At 40.6% G+C, this 16,676-nt stretch overlaps 2 protein-coding genes across 4 annotated transcripts in view; one reads left to right on the top strand and one right to left on the bottom strand.

Moving 5' to 3' along the window:
• Positions 1–3,905, top strand: part of tbp (TATA box binding protein) — a 39,430-nt gene extending 35,525 nt beyond the window's left edge. The window contains exon 8 of the mRNA XM_063039899.1: positions 154–3,905. Within this exon, the coding sequence (XP_062895969.1) occupies positions 154–233 (80 nt within the window). The 3' untranslated portion in view covers positions 234–3,905. The remainder of the gene's footprint in view (positions 1–153) is intronic.
• A 151-nt stretch (positions 3,906–4,056) lies between these two features.
• Positions 4,057–16,676, bottom strand: part of epm2a (EPM2A glucan phosphatase, laforin) — a 30,613-nt gene continuing 17,993 nt past the window's right edge. For 2 of the 3 annotated variants that reach the window (XM_063039872.1, XM_063039889.1), the window contains exons 3-4: positions 7,677–7,918; positions 4,057–6,034 (exon numbers count right to left, since the gene is read on the bottom strand). In XM_063039872.1, coding sequence (XP_062895942.1) covers positions 5,754–6,034; positions 7,677–7,918 — 523 coding nt within the window. In that variant the 3' untranslated portion in view covers positions 4,057–5,753. The remainder of the gene's footprint in view (positions 6,035–7,676; positions 7,919–16,676) is intronic. The other variant, XM_063039880.1, reaches the window with a different exon arrangement.

The following is a 16,676-nucleotide window of genomic DNA, read 5'->3' as shown; positions in this document are numbered from 1 at the left end:
TCCTGATGTTTCTGTACCTCCTTCCTAACAATAGTGGGTCAAAGAGATTTTTGGATGTGGCTTAACTAGAGTTTAATAAAGCCATAACATAATTTCCATCTCTTGAACTCAGTGCTTTTAATAATTAAAGCATGATTTTTTTTTATTTTAAAGGTGCCAAAGTTCGTGCGGAAATCTATGAAGCATTTGAAAACATCTATCCAATTTTGAAAGGCTTTAGGAAGACAACATAACTTTACTCAAGTATATTCTACTCTGATGGACAGTTTCTATTGCCAATTGCCTTGCATAGTTTGTACAGTTGAAGGTGTTCCAATGCCTCGTTTTCCTGGGGTGATACGACCTTATATGCAATGATTTTTGGAGTAAATGTCAGTACCTTTTAACCACAATACCAGTCTATTCACCCTGTTACAGCAGCTCTTTTTGTTTATAAATCATCGTCAGGACCTGAGCATTCTCTTACCTAAAATTTTATCAACTGATAGAACATTTTGTTTTGCATGTTATTTATATTGAACTTTTTATAAATTGTAAGCCATGTAAATGTATCTTAAAATATTTGAAGCTTAATTTTTAATTCAATTTTACTTGAAGATATCCTGCTTTTTTCAAGCATGATCAAAGATTGTGTACTGAATTGTCAAGCAAATGAGATTTTTAGATTAAAATTTTTTCCCCAATCCATTGCCAGCATTTACGAATGTTGTACTTGTGTTGAGACTGACTATTTGAAACTGTGATGATAGCTTCCTTGAAGCGAAGTAAAGCATTTTGCAGTAAACACTAATACAGTATCTAAAACTTCCCTGTTCCATTGTTGAAACCCTTGGTCATCCACCTTTGCAGGTCATGTATTGGCTCAGATGGGAACACATTTCTCCACGTCGGAAGCTTGGTGGTATACTCAGGTGTACGTCATCATACTGTACTGGTCACTAATACTCAAAAACAAGCAAATCAAGTGTTCATTGTTACATTATTTTTGGGAGCAGCTCTGTGTAAGCTGCTTACAACATTATCATTTTCAGGTAATTCATTGCCTGTAAATTGCTTTGAGGTTTCCTAAAGTGTTTTTTTTTAATTTAAGTAGTTTTAATTACTCCCAAAACAAGCTATTATAGTTTGAGAGCTATTGGTTAATTAAAACAATGAGGTAAATAGGTAGGAAATCTGTTTAGATCGCGTTGATTAAGGGATAAATGTTAACCAGGATTTAAATGAGAGTTGGTCACTCTCATCGTGCTGTGGGGTCATCTTACTTCATCCCAAAATAAAGGCCCAGCCTGAGTTTAGAAACACATTAGGAAGCTAGTACTTCTGACAGTGCATCCTTCCCTCAGTACTGCACTGAATTGTCAGTATAGATAACATGGTCGTTTCAGGGGTAGACTTGCATTCACAACCGCTAGATTTTATTGTAACTATTGCATCACCAAGTTAGGGCTGCAGTATGATATAATGTACCTTAAGGTTTATTCGTATGAGTAGATTGTTGCTTATTTTAGCCAGCTTAAGTAAAATAACTATCAATCCTTGGGGCTGGCAATCATTTACATGGTTATCAACAGCCTTTATAACTAAAGGTCCTAAAGAGAAGATTCTGTTTTCTACCCTGAGTATATATGGATTGCTTGGCTGCTCTGCTATTGGATTGCATCTGTGCCTTTGAAACCTATTTTGGTCTTTGAAGGTGCACGTTTTGAAATGAACAGTGGTCAATTACACTGATTCCATAATGCTCTTTTTTTTTGAGAGATGAGTTGAAGTCCATAGCAAATGATGAGGAAAAGTAGTCAGTCATTGTGTTCCATGAATGTTTTGAAATAAGTGGAGGTCAGAAAACTCAGATGTTTCAAGGCTTAGGTTGACATGTCCAGCTGGTACAGACCCTCAATTGGCATCACCTAGAACATTCAACGTGTATCAGCTATGTAATTGTAGTTCCATGCCCTACTCCAGTTTCTTGAGCATACAAATTAGACTGGTACTTTATAAATAAAAGTTACTTTCTTTCTTTCCACAGTTAAAACAATAGAATGCAAGTTATGGAAGCTGAGATTGAATTACAGCATTGTAGTGAGGCACCTTCAGTGGTATATCCCTTTCCAGCCAAAAGCTGAAATCTGTCCTGAGAAAAAGTAGCAATATGAGTATAGGCAGAAGTTTCAGCTGTGAGATTTGAGTGTGGAAAAAATGGAAAAGTTAAAACTGAAAAATTCCTTCAAACTAATTTGTCTCCCTTAAAAGTGTAACTTGGGTCTTATCTGAATAACCTATCCTGTAACTAACCAGCCAACATTGTCCCAAGTATGTTGCTGAGCTGTTGCTTGCCCTGATAAAAATACCAATTGATCGGTGTTTGAGATGTGTGCAGAAGAATTTCTGCATTTTAATTTTTGTAGCATTGAACACCAGTCAAAGCCATATATTCTTCTATCCACCCATCTTGGCAAAGTGTGGTTTGAATTAAACCATAAAGGAGTCAGAGGGCATGGAGGAAGAAATAACACCATAACTAGCTTAACTGGCAGCTTTTTATTCCAGAAGATTAAGCAAGACGCTGGTTCTTTTGGCGTGCATAGGTTTGCTGCAAATAGATAGAAAGGGCTGATGTCAGTTGATCACAAGTAACAGATGAGTTTGATGTATTACATAATAACTTGTCATCAACTTGTTTTGACTGTTGTAGGGATCAAGTGGAATTTGTAAGATCCTTTCCTGATTTACCCCTGGTTTATTTGATTTTTCTCTCATTTGGAAGTTTACTTAACTATTGATAATCATAAGCATGAAGGTTGTTATAGGAGGAAAAGTATTACATTAATTACAGTGTCTGTGTGATCAAGCCTAATGAAAACTGTCATTTTGTAGGTTTGTACTTTCTGTTCCAAGTCTTAATATAAATGAGTTCTGTAATATAATTTGCCTCTGTTTCAGTAAATATGACCTCAACCAAAAGATTGCTGCCTGTGTCCTAACTTGCAAAATGGTCCATTTGATTATCACCTCCTGATACTTGGGAAGGCACCTGATGTGTATCTGTTACAAGCTGCCAGGAATTTCAGCACCTTGATATTAATCACTCAAGATCTTTAACAATCAAAGAACAAAAATACCTTCATAATTTTAAGAACTTTTAACATCTGGCGTTTACTTTGTTCTTTGTTCTTGATAAAGATAAGCACGAGGATTGGTACTAAATTTTAGAATATTTGGGCTTTATTTTTTTACAAACCATTTTCTATTTTGGGATCTCCTGCAGCTGTGCAAATTGCCTCTTAGCACTCCACCAACTTTGGCTCTTTGAACCTTGCCTGTTATCATTGTTCCCTTGCTGTTGGTTACACCACCATCTGTTGACGTCCTGTGCTCTGGAATTCATCTCCTAAGTTCCCTCCCCTTCTTTCAAAAAACTAGGTATTTACCTATCTTTTGTGCCTGTGCAAATTTTTATACACCTTTTGGTGTGTTCCCTGGTTAAAGCAGCTACATAAGTCCAATTTGTCATATTGATTAGCCAAGGATTGACAGGCATAATAGATCAAAAATGCCCTTTTTAATTGTGGGAAAATAATGGGTATATTTAAAGTGGAGGAAGGCAGGAGAATGAGGTTGAGAGGGATAATAAATCAGCCATGATTGAATAGTGGTGCAGACTCAAGCCAAATGGCCTAATTCTGCTCCCATGTCTTATGGTAACATACTAAAGGTTGAACTGGAGACAAAATTTGGTTCAAAAATGAGCCGCATACCAGCTACCTTAGTAGCTCAATGGGCCAGATTTGAGGCTTCGTAGTTCTAATACGTTTGTAGAATCATTTGTTTTGGCAACAAATTAACTTAAAATAAAACTAAACTTAGAGTTGTTGAAAATGAACACATCTTCTCCATTGCATATGGTCAGTTATTGATTATACATAAGATTTGAAACAAATACAATCCACCTTTATTTCAATGAACTGCATCTAAGCTGTTAATGCACTATATTTGAGTACCACGCTTTTAATGTTCACCAAGCAGCATATTTTGTTTTTGACATATCAGGATGAAATATTCAGTCTATTTTCATTTTTAATTTGACTTGATATTTGAATTCAAAATCAACATTGATCTGGAAATTCTCATTAAAATTAGTATAATTACAGTGTGATTTAGCAGTAGCATATTGTCACAATGCTGCACAGATTAAAAGATTTGATTCACTTCTTTTCCCATTGTACTCTGGCTAAGAGGATGAACAAAGCCATTCCTCCTCCCATATCCCTGACAAAATTGCTACCCAAGCATCAGCTGAAATATGAGGCATGAATAAGGCTGTTTTATACAGGGTATAAAGTCATGGAGAAATTTGAAAATGAGATGAAATGGTTATCATTGGTGAGTTCAACAGGGGATTTAAAAAGAAAGCTGGTAACGGTGTAGAACATGATAGCTCAAATAGTTAAAATGAATGACATAAATATATTTGAAACGTAAGGAGATGAATAAGTGATAATGAAGAGTTTGTGCCATATCAAGTAATTGGGTTGAGGCTTATTGTCTAAAGTGCTTGATGGCTCTGGGCCTGTACTCGCTGGAGTTTAGAAGGATCTCATTGAAACTTATCAAATAATGAAAGGCATAAATGGTGAATATGGAGAGAATGTTTCCTATAGTGGGGGAGTCTAGTACCAGAGAGCATAATCTCGGAATATAAGGACGTCCCTTTAGAACAGAGATTAGGAAGAATTTCTTTAGCCAGTGGTTGATGAATCTGTGAAATTCTTTGCAAAGATGGCTGTGGAGGCCTAGTAATTGAGTATAGTGAAGGTTGATATGTTCTTGATTAGCCAGGATATCAAAGGTTATGGGGAGAAGGCAGGAGTCGATTGAATGGCATAGCAGACTCGATGGGCCAAAGGAGCAGAATTAGATCACATGTCTTATGGTCTAAACCCTAAGCATCTGGTGTCGTGGATAATTAATCTGTTGTCTTCTGTTATGTTTGTTTCTTAAGCTAAGCACAACCAATGTCTTGCTCTCAATCCAAGCTTGCTGAATTAATTGTTCCACTGAGTAAAGTCTGCGTGTTTTTCTAATGGGGATCAGTTTATAAAAGAAAAGATCCTAACGATTTGTTATCAAGCAGGACTTCATTCAGGGAATAATGTGTGGCCCAGAGATTATTTTGATATTTGTAGGTAACTGAGGAAAAGGAAAGGTATGTGGCATCCGGAGTTTCTCCGGTTAGCGGATGATTTCCCTCCATGCCTCTCTGAGATAGTGGGGAACCACGTTCGAGGCAAGTTACAGTAGTGGTTTTCCATTGCCGTCTGCCAGGTGAGTTTCCAAAGAGATCACCAGCTCTTAACCCAGCATGGATGGAAAGTGTGCAGGGGAGACGGCTGGCTGGATTTGAACTTGGGACCTTTCATCCCGAAGTCCAGTGCTGATGCCACTATGCCACCAGCCGGGTCAAGGTAACTAAACAATAATCATTCTGGAGGAGTTTGTTAGCAATAAGCAGTTTCCATCCAACATCCTAGGTCAAAAACCACAGCCAGCTTGCAATCACCATCTATTCTTAAAACGACACCAAAATGTTTCAGAATTAAATAGCATGCACATTTTAAAGTTACCTGAATTTTTGCAAGGGATTAGTTGTTCATGTTGTGCTGTCCTAAAATGAACATTAAAAAAGCCATTCATTTAAAAGCAAGAAACTATTTGTATCCTTCAAAGGGTAGTTGTGCCAAGGTATAGTTGTACTCTTAACAATTGTGACACACAGAAGAACGAATATGTCCAAATTTTTGATGAAATTCATTCTTGGCATGGATCAAAGCCTCTTCATCGATGTAAACTGCAGGTCGCTTGGAAGTCACAAAATATTGGACCTTTCTTAGACTCCAACCGGTGATGTACATCAGGAACCCACATACAGTGGCAGTCGATCTTCCTACCCCCGCGTTACAATGTACATACACAGTGTGGCCATTCTCTAGCAAACCATGCAGCAAGTAAACTGCCTGAGGGAGCATCTTCACCCTGCCTGTAGAGTATCAGAATAAAGGCATGCCATCAAAATAACTGAATTTTAAGGATTTCAAACATGCTTTCAACTGATTCAACTGCATGTAGGTAGATTAGCCAGAGGTATTTTCATAATAACAGCCTTAAATGTAACCTGCAGCCTGTGGGTAACCCTGATTGGCCTCCTGTCTTTGAAGCTGTATAGTAAAAGGGAGGTGAGGATAGTTTCATAGAGAAAATAAGTACCTCTACAACACTTCCTGGGGGCAGGTTAAGTAGGAGTGCCCCTGTATTCAGCCTTGCCTCAAGTTTCCTCTTTAATTAAGATTCTCCTGCACCACTCTGACATTCCAGTAACAGTTGTGGGTTCTCTGCCTGAGATTTTGGATTTCTTCAAGCCCCATTGATTGCCAAGACTGGCAATCAACTTCTGAGAAGGGTTCCTGTTTTATAAAGCAAATCTCAGCGATGGAGTCAACATTCCACAGCATGCAACATTTCTGTGCTCATTGATGGCCTGAGGTCCTTGTGCCAACAACCATCTCCGTCCGAAGCTATCAAGATTCTATAACCAAATCTCCCTTTTTAAGGCACTTTCAAACCATGCAACACAGAACAGTACAGCAATGTACTGGCACACCTGTCCACTAGTTTGTGCTAAACCTTTAACCTGCTCTAAGATCAATCTACCCCTTCCCCCCTACATGGCCTTCCACTTTTATATCATGCATGTTCCCATCTAAGGGGGGAACGTCGACTCAGACCATGAGAGGCCTGTGTCGAGCATTTTCATGCCTTACAAGGCGCAGATTGGAAGTCTGTGTGGGGCGTCACTCGAGCAATGTGTGGTTAAGTGCCTTGCTCAAGGACACAAACACCCTGCCACAGCTGAGGCTCGAACTAGCGACCTTCAGATCACTAGACAAACGCCTTAACCACTTGGCCACGTGCCCAACACAACGACGTTCCCTCCCCCTTCCCCCCCCGCCCATCTAAGAGTTTCTTAAATGCATCTGCCTCTACCACAACCCCTGGCAGTGTATTTCACTCATTCAACACTCTCTTTGTCAAAATTGTACCTCTGAGTACCTCTGTACTTTCCTCCAGTCACTTTAAAATTATGCCCCATCACATTAGCCAGTTTGGTCCTGGAAAACATGCCTCGTTGTGCTTTTATTCATGTTTCCTAATATCTTGCTGGCTGATTCAGTGTCAGTATGTTTGGTGGTGCACCTTGGGTTGATTTACCATGTTAAAGGGGCTATGTAAATGCAGGTTGTTGTTTTTCAGTCAGCTTATTTTTGTGTTGCACTTTTTTATCTTGCAGGTTATTATTTATATATTTTTATTTTTATTTAGAGATGCCACATTGTAACAGCTCTTTCAGCCTAATTAGCCCACATCACCCAGTTACACTCTTGTGACCAATTAATTTACTAGCCTGTATGCCTTTGGAATGTGGGTGAAAACCAGGGCACCCAGAGGAAACCAATGTGGTCAAACCAGTGTACAAACTCCTTACAGGAAGTGGTGGAATTGAACCTGGGTTGCTTACACTGTAATAACATTAATGCTAACAACTATGCTACCGTGCCACCGCCCCCCCCACTAAAAACGATCGTGTTTTAATCAATAGTTAATCAAAATGAATAAGTTTTCACCTTCTGTACTCATATCTGGAGTTGGCATCCACACATAGGCAATGTCAGCATCTTTGTACAATTCCATTATGAATTCGGGTCTCATTGGTTCTGGTCTGCGGTTACATCCAGCTGAATTCTGCACAACATCCCACTCCGTTTGAAAATTCATTACTGCAGTCACCCCCAATTCGTGTTTAAGTTTGACGGTCACATGCTCTACTTGTCGCGGACAACTACCAAGCCAAATCCTGGGCAGAATCCTGAAGATCAGAACACACAGTTTATTATAAATCTACTTCAGTAACTACATCACATTCATGGTAATAGTAAATTGCAAAGCAAATTCATTCCATAATGAAGTAAACCGAACTTACCTCACATCCAAGAATAGAAAATGGAAGTTAAAATAAGAGTAAACCAGTATAATATTGCAGAAATCTTTGGACCATGCAATACTTCCACAATGTATTTCAATAAGTACAGGGTGGCAAATATGTGGAATTCATTGCCACAGAGGCCAAATCATTGGATATATTTAAAGTGAAGGTTGATAGGTTCTTAATTAGTAAGGGTGTCAAAGGTTACGGGGAGACAGCGAGAGAATGGGGTTGAAGGGGATATTAAATCAGCCATGAGCCTAATTCTGCTGCCATGTCTTACAATGGACTCCTCAGTTCATGTGTTGCTGTTTATTCTATAGAGGTGCAACTGTTAACTCATTTCCATCCATCACCACATCCACATCAGCCGTTCCTCTCCAAGCCTCTCAGCACCCTTCATCCCCCCATCCACTGCCACTTTACACTTACAGTCCTCACCTCATACCAACTCTAGACACTCTCCTATTGTGATTTTATATGCCCTGCTGCTACCCAGAAGAGTTCCTCTTGCCAAGAGTTACTTTATCATTTCCTGTCAGATACTCCTACAGCTAATGCACATACAATCGGTCTATCTATACAAGTTAATCTCATGTATTATATGGCCACACCCAACAGTTCTTCTACATTTTTTTTTAGAATTGCTTTTATATTTATTAATGTCTTATGCTTATTTTTATGCTGCATCACATCTGGAATAACAATCATTTTGTTCTCCTTTTACACTCGCATTCTGAAGAATGAAAATAAATAATCTTGAATCTTGAACTGTATTGTTATTGTTTGATTCAACGTGACATTTTTTAAGCAATTGAAGAGGTCAGAAATGTATATTCAAGTGTACATAAAACAATTTGTTGATCTTATTGGGGGAAGGGGAGAATTGCCTGTCTTTTCGATAAGAGCTAATAATTGGAAATTTATCGGTGAAGAGATTAGACATATTTGTTTATATTTTTTCAGTCACTGAACGATGAAATGGAAGGCTTGATGGTCTTTTCCTACCTTTGGTTGATCCTCATTAACCTGATGTCAGAATTGCTGATGAGCCCAACATTTATTAACCATTGCTACATACATCAAAGTTGCTGGTGAACGCAGCAGGCCAAGCAGCATCTATAGGAAGAGGCGCAGTCGACGTTTCAGGCCGAGACCCTTCGTCAGGACATTTCTCCAGCATTAACCATTGCTAGTTGCCTTTCCGAAGGTGGTGGTGTACCTACTTCAAGTGTTGCAGCCCAATGATGAAACTATTTCATGGTGCTGGTGGGATGGGAGATCTTCAGTAATGAAGGCATAACAAAATATTTTACACTCAGATTAACGTGTGACTTAGAAACTACTGTCTACTCGCTTCATTTGTGTTTCAGGTGGTGGGGAATGTGATAAGTGAAGTGGTGTTGAAGATGTTTGGATGTCAGTGTTAGACGGCGTGGAAGCAGTAGAGAAAGTTACTATGAGGAAATGAATGCTGTACTGGTTATTTGAGCTACTTTAACCTAGTCAATTGGAACCTGTCGAGCGTTTTTGTTGTAGGCACTGTAGAGATCCAGACGGTTATTCTATCAGACTTTTGATAAGTGCCTTCTAGATAATGGAAAAGCTTTACAGAGTCTGAAGATGAATCACTTGTGATCTGCTCAATGATGGCCTGTGTGATAGACAGCCCTCAGATTCTATCATTCAGCTGCACACCAGAACTATTTATAGAGGCCAACTCATGCAGCTTTGTGATATGGAAGGAAGTTAGAACCAGCACCATCACAGGGAGAGCATCAAAAGTCAGGATTAAGTCCCAGTGGCTGAAGCTATGAGGCAGCAGTTCTAATCCCTGAATTTTATTTAAGAGTTTATTGTTGAGTAAGTAAACACAAGTCTGCAGATGCTGGAAATCCTGAGCAAAACACAAAATGCTGGAGAAACTCAGCAAGTCAGGCAGCATGTATGGACGGGAATAAACAGTCAATGTTTTGGGCCGAGACCTTCCATCAGGACCGCAAAGGAAAAGGGCAAAAGTCAGAATAAGAAGGTGGGGAGGGGGAATGCAAGCTGGCAGATGATAGGTGAGACAAAGTAAGGGGAAAGACAGGTGGGGGGAGGGGATACATGGAAGGGGTAAAGGACAGAAGAGTAATTAAAGTGGAATCTTTTCTGGTGAAGGGTGACCTGTACAAGAGGGAGGGGTTGCACCTGAGCTGAAGGGGAATCAACATCCTGGCTGGGAGGTTTGCTAGTGCTACTCAGGTGAACTTAGACTAGTTTTGCAAGGGTCTGGAAACCAGAGCACCAGGTCAGTAAGTGAAGGATTGGACCAGAAGGTTATGTCAGGGAAAGTATTGAAAGGCAAAATCAAAATAACAAGTATGATGGGTCAGATAATTTTAAGCGTGTGTATTTTAAAGCTAGGAGTATTATGGGTAAAGGTGATGAACTTAGAGCAGGGATCAGTACATGGAACTACGTTGTTGTGGCCATTACAGAGACTTGGTTGAGAGAAGGTCAGGAATGAGTGATTAATGTAATAGGTTTCGAAGTTTTAGAAAAGATAGAGGAGGAGGTAAAAGTTGTGGAGGGGGGAGTTGCACTACTAATCGGGGACAATATTACAGCTGCACTCAGGGGAGACATAATGGAGGGTTCAGCCACCGAGTCTATTTGGGTAGAACCCAGGAATAGGAAGGGTGCAATCACTCTGAAGGGATTGTACTACGGACCCCTGTTAGCCACCAGGACATTGAGGAACAGGTATGTAAACAGATTAAGGAAATGTATAACAATAATAGGGTTGTTGTCATGGGGGAATTTCATCTTCCTTAATATAAACTGGGGCCTTCTTAATGCAAGGGGTTTAGATGGGGCAGAATTTAAGTATATCCGGGAGGGTCTCTTAAATCAATATGTGGACGGTCCAACGAGAGGAGGGGCCGTCCTGGACCTTATGTTGGGTAATGAGCCTGGCCAGGTGACTGACCTATCTGTGGGTGAGCAGTTAGGGAATAGTGACCACAACTCTTTAACATTCAAGATAGCTCTAGATAAGGATAGGTACTGCCCTTGCGGAAGAGTTTTAAATTGGAGTAGGGCATATTACAAGGGCATCAGGCAGGAGCTAAAAGGAGTTCATTGTCAACACCTTTTCTCTGGCAAGTCCACATCAATCATATGGAGGGTGCTTCAGGATCAACTGCGGAGAGTCAGGAAAGGTATGTTCCTGTTGGAAGGAAGACGGGGTCGGAAAGATGAAAGAACTTTGGACGCCCAGACTGGTGATGGATTTAGTCAAGAAGTAAAAAAAGAGAAGTATGTAAAGCGTTGGAATTTAGGATCAAATGAAACACATGAGGATTATAAAGAAGCCAGAAAAGAACTAAAGAAGGGAATCAGGAAAGCCAGGAGGGGCCATAGAAAGTCATTGGCACGTAGGATTAAGGTAAATCCCAAGGGATTCTAGACATACATCAAGAGCAAGAAAATAAGTAAGGAGAGGGTGGGACCACAAGGATAAAGGGGGGACATTTGTTTGGATGCAGAGACCATCCGGTAGGTGCTATAGGAGCCTCCGCTCCTGCACCAGCAGGCACAGGAAGAGCTTCTTGCCTGAGGCTGTGACACTGCTGAACCTCTCATCACAGCGCTAAGCAATATTGCATCCATATTGTACTGTCTCAGTACTTTTATATTTGTATGCTGTAGCACTTTTTTTATTCGCAGTTATCACTATTCTTTGCATTTCTGGTCAGATGCTAAATGCATTCCATTGGCTTTGTATCTGTACTCGGCACAATGACAATAAAGTTGAATCTAATCTAACCTAATCTAATGAGTATCTTACTTCAATATTTACCAAGGTAGAGGATATGGAGGACCAAGAGATCAGTGCTGAGTGTATAAATATATTAGGGCTATTAGAGGTCAAGGAGGAAGAAATGTTGGGCTTCCTTATGAGTATTAAGATGGACAAGTCCCCAGGGCCTGATGGGATTTAGCCCAGGTAACTGGAGGAGGTAAAAGATGAGATTGCTGAGGCCTTGACCAAGGGTGAGACTCACTAGTCTATAGTTCCTGGATTTTTTTCCCTTCTTCCCTTCTGAAATAGAAGTACAACATTAGCCACTTGTCAGTCCTCTGGGTAGTGGTTGGTTGAAGGGACTTATTCTAGCTGGAGGTCTATAATTAGAGGAGTTCTGCAGGGATCTCTGCTGGGACCTCTGCTATTGGTGGTGGGTATAAATGACCTGGATGAAAATGTAGATGAGTGGTGAGTAAGTTTGCGGATGATATCAAGATTGGTGGAATTGTGGATAGTGTAAAAGACTGGCAAAAAATACAGCATGATATAGATCAGTTGCAGATGTGGGCAGAGAAATGGCAGATGGAGTTTAACCCAGGGAGGTGTTGCACCTTGGTAGGGCAAAAGCAAGAAGACACCATAAGGGCAAGATCCTTAACAGTGTTGCTAAACAGAGAGATCTTGGAAATCCAAGTTTATAGCTCCTTGAAAGTGGCTACACAGGTCAATAAAGTGGTTAAGGTGGTTTATGGAAGGCTTTATTTTATTAATCATGGCAATGAGTTCAAAAATCAGGAGGTTATGTTGCCACTTAATAAATCTTTGGTGAGGCCACATCTGGAGTATTGTGTACAGTTCTGGTTGCCCAACTATAGGAAGGACTTTGAGGCTTTGGAGAGGGTGCAGAAGAGGTTTACCAGGATGTTGCCTGGTTTAGAGGGCACGTGCTATCATGAAAGGCTGGACCAGCTTGGGTTGTTTACTCTGGAAGAGTGAAGACTGAGTGGAGATCTGATAGAGGTTTATAAGATTATGTGAGGTATAATTTTATAAACAGGGACAGAGAGTATCTGTTTCCCAGGGTAGAAATGTCTAATACAAGAGGCCAGCATTGAAGGTGAGAGGGGATAGGTTCAAAGGGGATGTGATGGGTAAGCTCTTTTACTCAGAGAGTGGTGAACACCTGGAATTTGCCACCTGGCATGGTGGCAGAGGCAAATATATTAGAGGTTTTTAAGAGTCATCTAGATAGGCACATAGATGTGAGGAAGATGAAGGGATATGGACATGGTGTAGGTCGGAGGGATTAGAGTTTGGGTGTTTTTGATTTGATTTTTAGCTGATTTGGCACAATATACTGGGCTGAAGGGCCTGTTTGTGTGCTGTACTGTTCCATGTTAAACTAATAGAAGAGGGCAGTGGATCATGGAAGAAAGGGAAGGAAGAGAGGAACCAGAGGGAGGTGAGAAGAGAAGGGGAAAGAGGGGAATCAAAATGGAGAACGAAAAGAAAAAGAGAAAGAGGGAGTTGGGAGAAATTAATGTTTATGCTGTCAGATTGGAGGCTATCCAGATGGAATACAAGCTGTTGTTGCTCCATCCTGAGTTTGGCCTTATCATGGTAGTAGAGGAGGCCATGGACAGATATTACATATCAATTGTAATTGGGGATAATTTACTAAAATGAATTGCGAGATTGAGAATTCCCTGCACTATGGATGCTCATTCATTGATTTCATGGAAAACTGATTGATACATACCAAAATATTGATGGAAACAAAGGATATGGGGATGGTGCAGAAAAATGCTGAAGTAGATCAGCCATAATCTTGAATACTGTTGCAAACTTGAGGGGCCGAATGGCCTAACCCTTCTCCTCGGGGTCTTTCTTCTTTATAATGAGGATTAGAGACTGATCTTCTATGATCTCAGGTCCAAGTAGGAGGCCAAAGTGGATTATATCTTATGCATTCTAGGCTGAAGATCATTACAAATATCAACTTTATCCTTTGTTTTCAACTGCTCACCTCAGATTCAGATTTATCTGTCACATGCACATTGAAACATGTCATTTGTGTTAACATCCAACGCAACCAGATGATGTGCTGGGGACAGTCCACAGGTGTCAACACATATTACTGCACCAACATAGCATGCCCACCATGTTCAGCTAAACTACAAAACAAACAACAGTAAAACTAGCCCCTTTTCCACCCTCCCACCCATCCCCTCAGACAGCTTCCAACCCCAGGAGAGGCTGCCTCTGGGCCTTGGCCCCAAACCCTCAGAGATGGAGCCTCCAACTTTGGACTTCACCCCAGGACTCACCAATCACCGGTTTGACCTCCAGGCCTTGACTTCTGACCCTAGTGACCCAGGCTCTCACGACTCCTACAGGCCTCTACCTTCCATTCTCAACCTTGAGTCTTCTACCTCCAGACTCACTGCGTTCTGGACTTCCAACAACGCTAAAGATAGAGATATTTATGGAACAAAGCCCCTGACATTGGCTGTTTGATTGAACACCACTATTCATAACCGTGCTGGCAGCACTTCAGGATTTTAATCTGATCCATTGTTTGTGAAATAACTTGGCAATGTCTAAAGCATGATATGCCTCTTACTCAGTATGAATGTAGTCAACAAGTCCGCACATCTTAAGAATATAAGAGTTAGAATGAATAGGTTATCTTGCCCCTTAAAGAGCTCCTCCTTTGATCATCATATTCAATCTACTTTAGCATTACCACATTTCCTTTCATTCTCTTAATATCCAGAAATCCAACAACCTCTATTTTGAACAAGTGATTACTGAATCACCAAAGCTCTTGCAGAGTGAATTCCAAAGTTTCACCACCTCCTGAGTGGGGGCGGTGGGGGTTGGGGAGAAAATCTTTTTTCAAACCTAAATGACCTAACTCTTACTGTGATCTCTGGTTCTAGACTCTCAAATAGGGAACAGAAACCAACACCACTTCCTTTAACCATCCTATTTTGCTTTGTAAGGATTTCCTGCCAAAATGGAAAAAAATCCACTCTCCCATATTATGCTCTTTTAACAGATCTTTGCCCACTCACTTAACCTATCTACATCTCTTTGTAGTCTTAAGTCCTTCTTAAATCTTACTTTCCTACCCACCTTTGAGTGGCCTGCAAATTTAACAAACACACATTTGGTGCCCTTATCTGGGTAATTTGTGTAAATTGTAAAAAGTTAAGTTCTCAGCACCAATTCCTGTTGTACACCACTCACTGCATCCTGTCAACCAGTAAAAGACCCATTTATGCTCGCCTTCTGTTGTTGTTAGCCTGCCAATCTTCTATCCCTGACAACAGGTTACGTCCAACACAGTCAACTTTTATCTTGCACAGTGACCTTTGATGTGGCCCCGAAATCAGAGGCCCAATGTCTGCGAGTCCAACGGAGGCTGGAGACCCAGAGGCAGCCTGTCCTGGCATCGGAGGCCTGTCTATTTTGTGTGAGTGGGGAAGACGAAAGGAGCTTGTTCCGCTGTTGTTCTGCTGGACATGGTTAATATGATATGTTCGTGCCAGAATGGTTAAGTTCAAGTTTATTGTCATTCAACTGTATACATATAAACCACCAAACAACATTCCTCCAGACCAAGATGCAAAGCACAGTACATCTAGCTCACACACAACACATAAGAACATAAGAAATAGGAGCAGGAGTCGGCCATCCGGCCCATCGAGCCTGCCCCGCCATTCAATAAGATCATGGCTGATCTGTCTGTAAACTCAGCTCCATCTACCTGCCTTTTCCCCATAACCCTTAATTCCTCTATGTAAAAATATATCTAACTGTATCTTAAATATATTTAGTGAAGAAGCCTCAACTGCTTCCCTGGGCAGAGAATTCCACAGATTTACCACTCTCTGGGAAAAAGAGTTTCTCCTCATCTCCGTCCTAAAACTTCTCCCCTGAATCTTGAGACAATGTCCCCTAGTTCTAGTCTCACCTACCAATGGAAACAACTTTCCTACTTCAATCTTATTGATCCCTTTCAAAATTTTGTATGTTTCTGTAAGATCCCCTCTCATTCTTCTAAACTCCAGAGAGTACAGTCCCAGGCGACTCAATCTCTCCTAATAGGTTAACCCCTTCATCCCTGGAATCAACCTGGTGAACCTCTACACTGCCTCCAAAGCCAGTATATCCTTCCTCAAGTACGGAGACCAGAACTGCACACAGTACTCCAGGTATGGCCTCACCAGTACCCTGTATAGTTGCAGCATGACGTCCCTGCTCTTGAATTCAATCCCTCTAGCAATGAAGGCCAACATTCTGTTTGCCTTCTTAATAACCTGTTGTACCTGCAAGTCAACTCTTTGCGATTCCTGAACAAGCACTCCCAAGTCCCTCTGCACAACAGCATGCTGCAACACCAAGTAATATTACTACAAATAAAAAGGCGCATTTACAACACAAGTTAAAAAGTGAACAGTATAACGCTACTGGCGCTTCATACATGATAGACCTGGGTAGTAGCTGATAGTCCCATCTCCTCTTCATTAAACTACGTTGACTTTGCCTGAGGATATTTTGATACCTATTTCTAATATTTCGCAATGATAAATTGTAATTAAAACACTTCAAAATTCCCTTCTGTGAAAATGCCTAAGTTCTTGTATCTTTCCTATTCCACAGCTCTATATATGTGACAAGTAGAATTAGCCTTTGGACTCCCTTAATTATTCTTCCTCCTGCATTCTGCACTTTAGATAAAGCAGCACAGAAGTCAAGACGTAGAGTAATTCGGTTGTATAGCACAGAAACCATCCATTCACCCCACACTGTAAAAGGAGACCATCATGTCTATCTTTACTC

Source organism: Mobula hypostoma, chromosome 2, assembly GCF_963921235.1.
Source record: "Mobula hypostoma chromosome 2, sMobHyp1.1, whole genome shotgun sequence".
Lineage (NCBI taxonomy): Eukaryota > Metazoa > Chordata > Chondrichthyes > Myliobatiformes > Myliobatidae > Mobula > Mobula hypostoma.
This window is presented reverse-complemented; position numbering and strand designations above follow the sequence as displayed.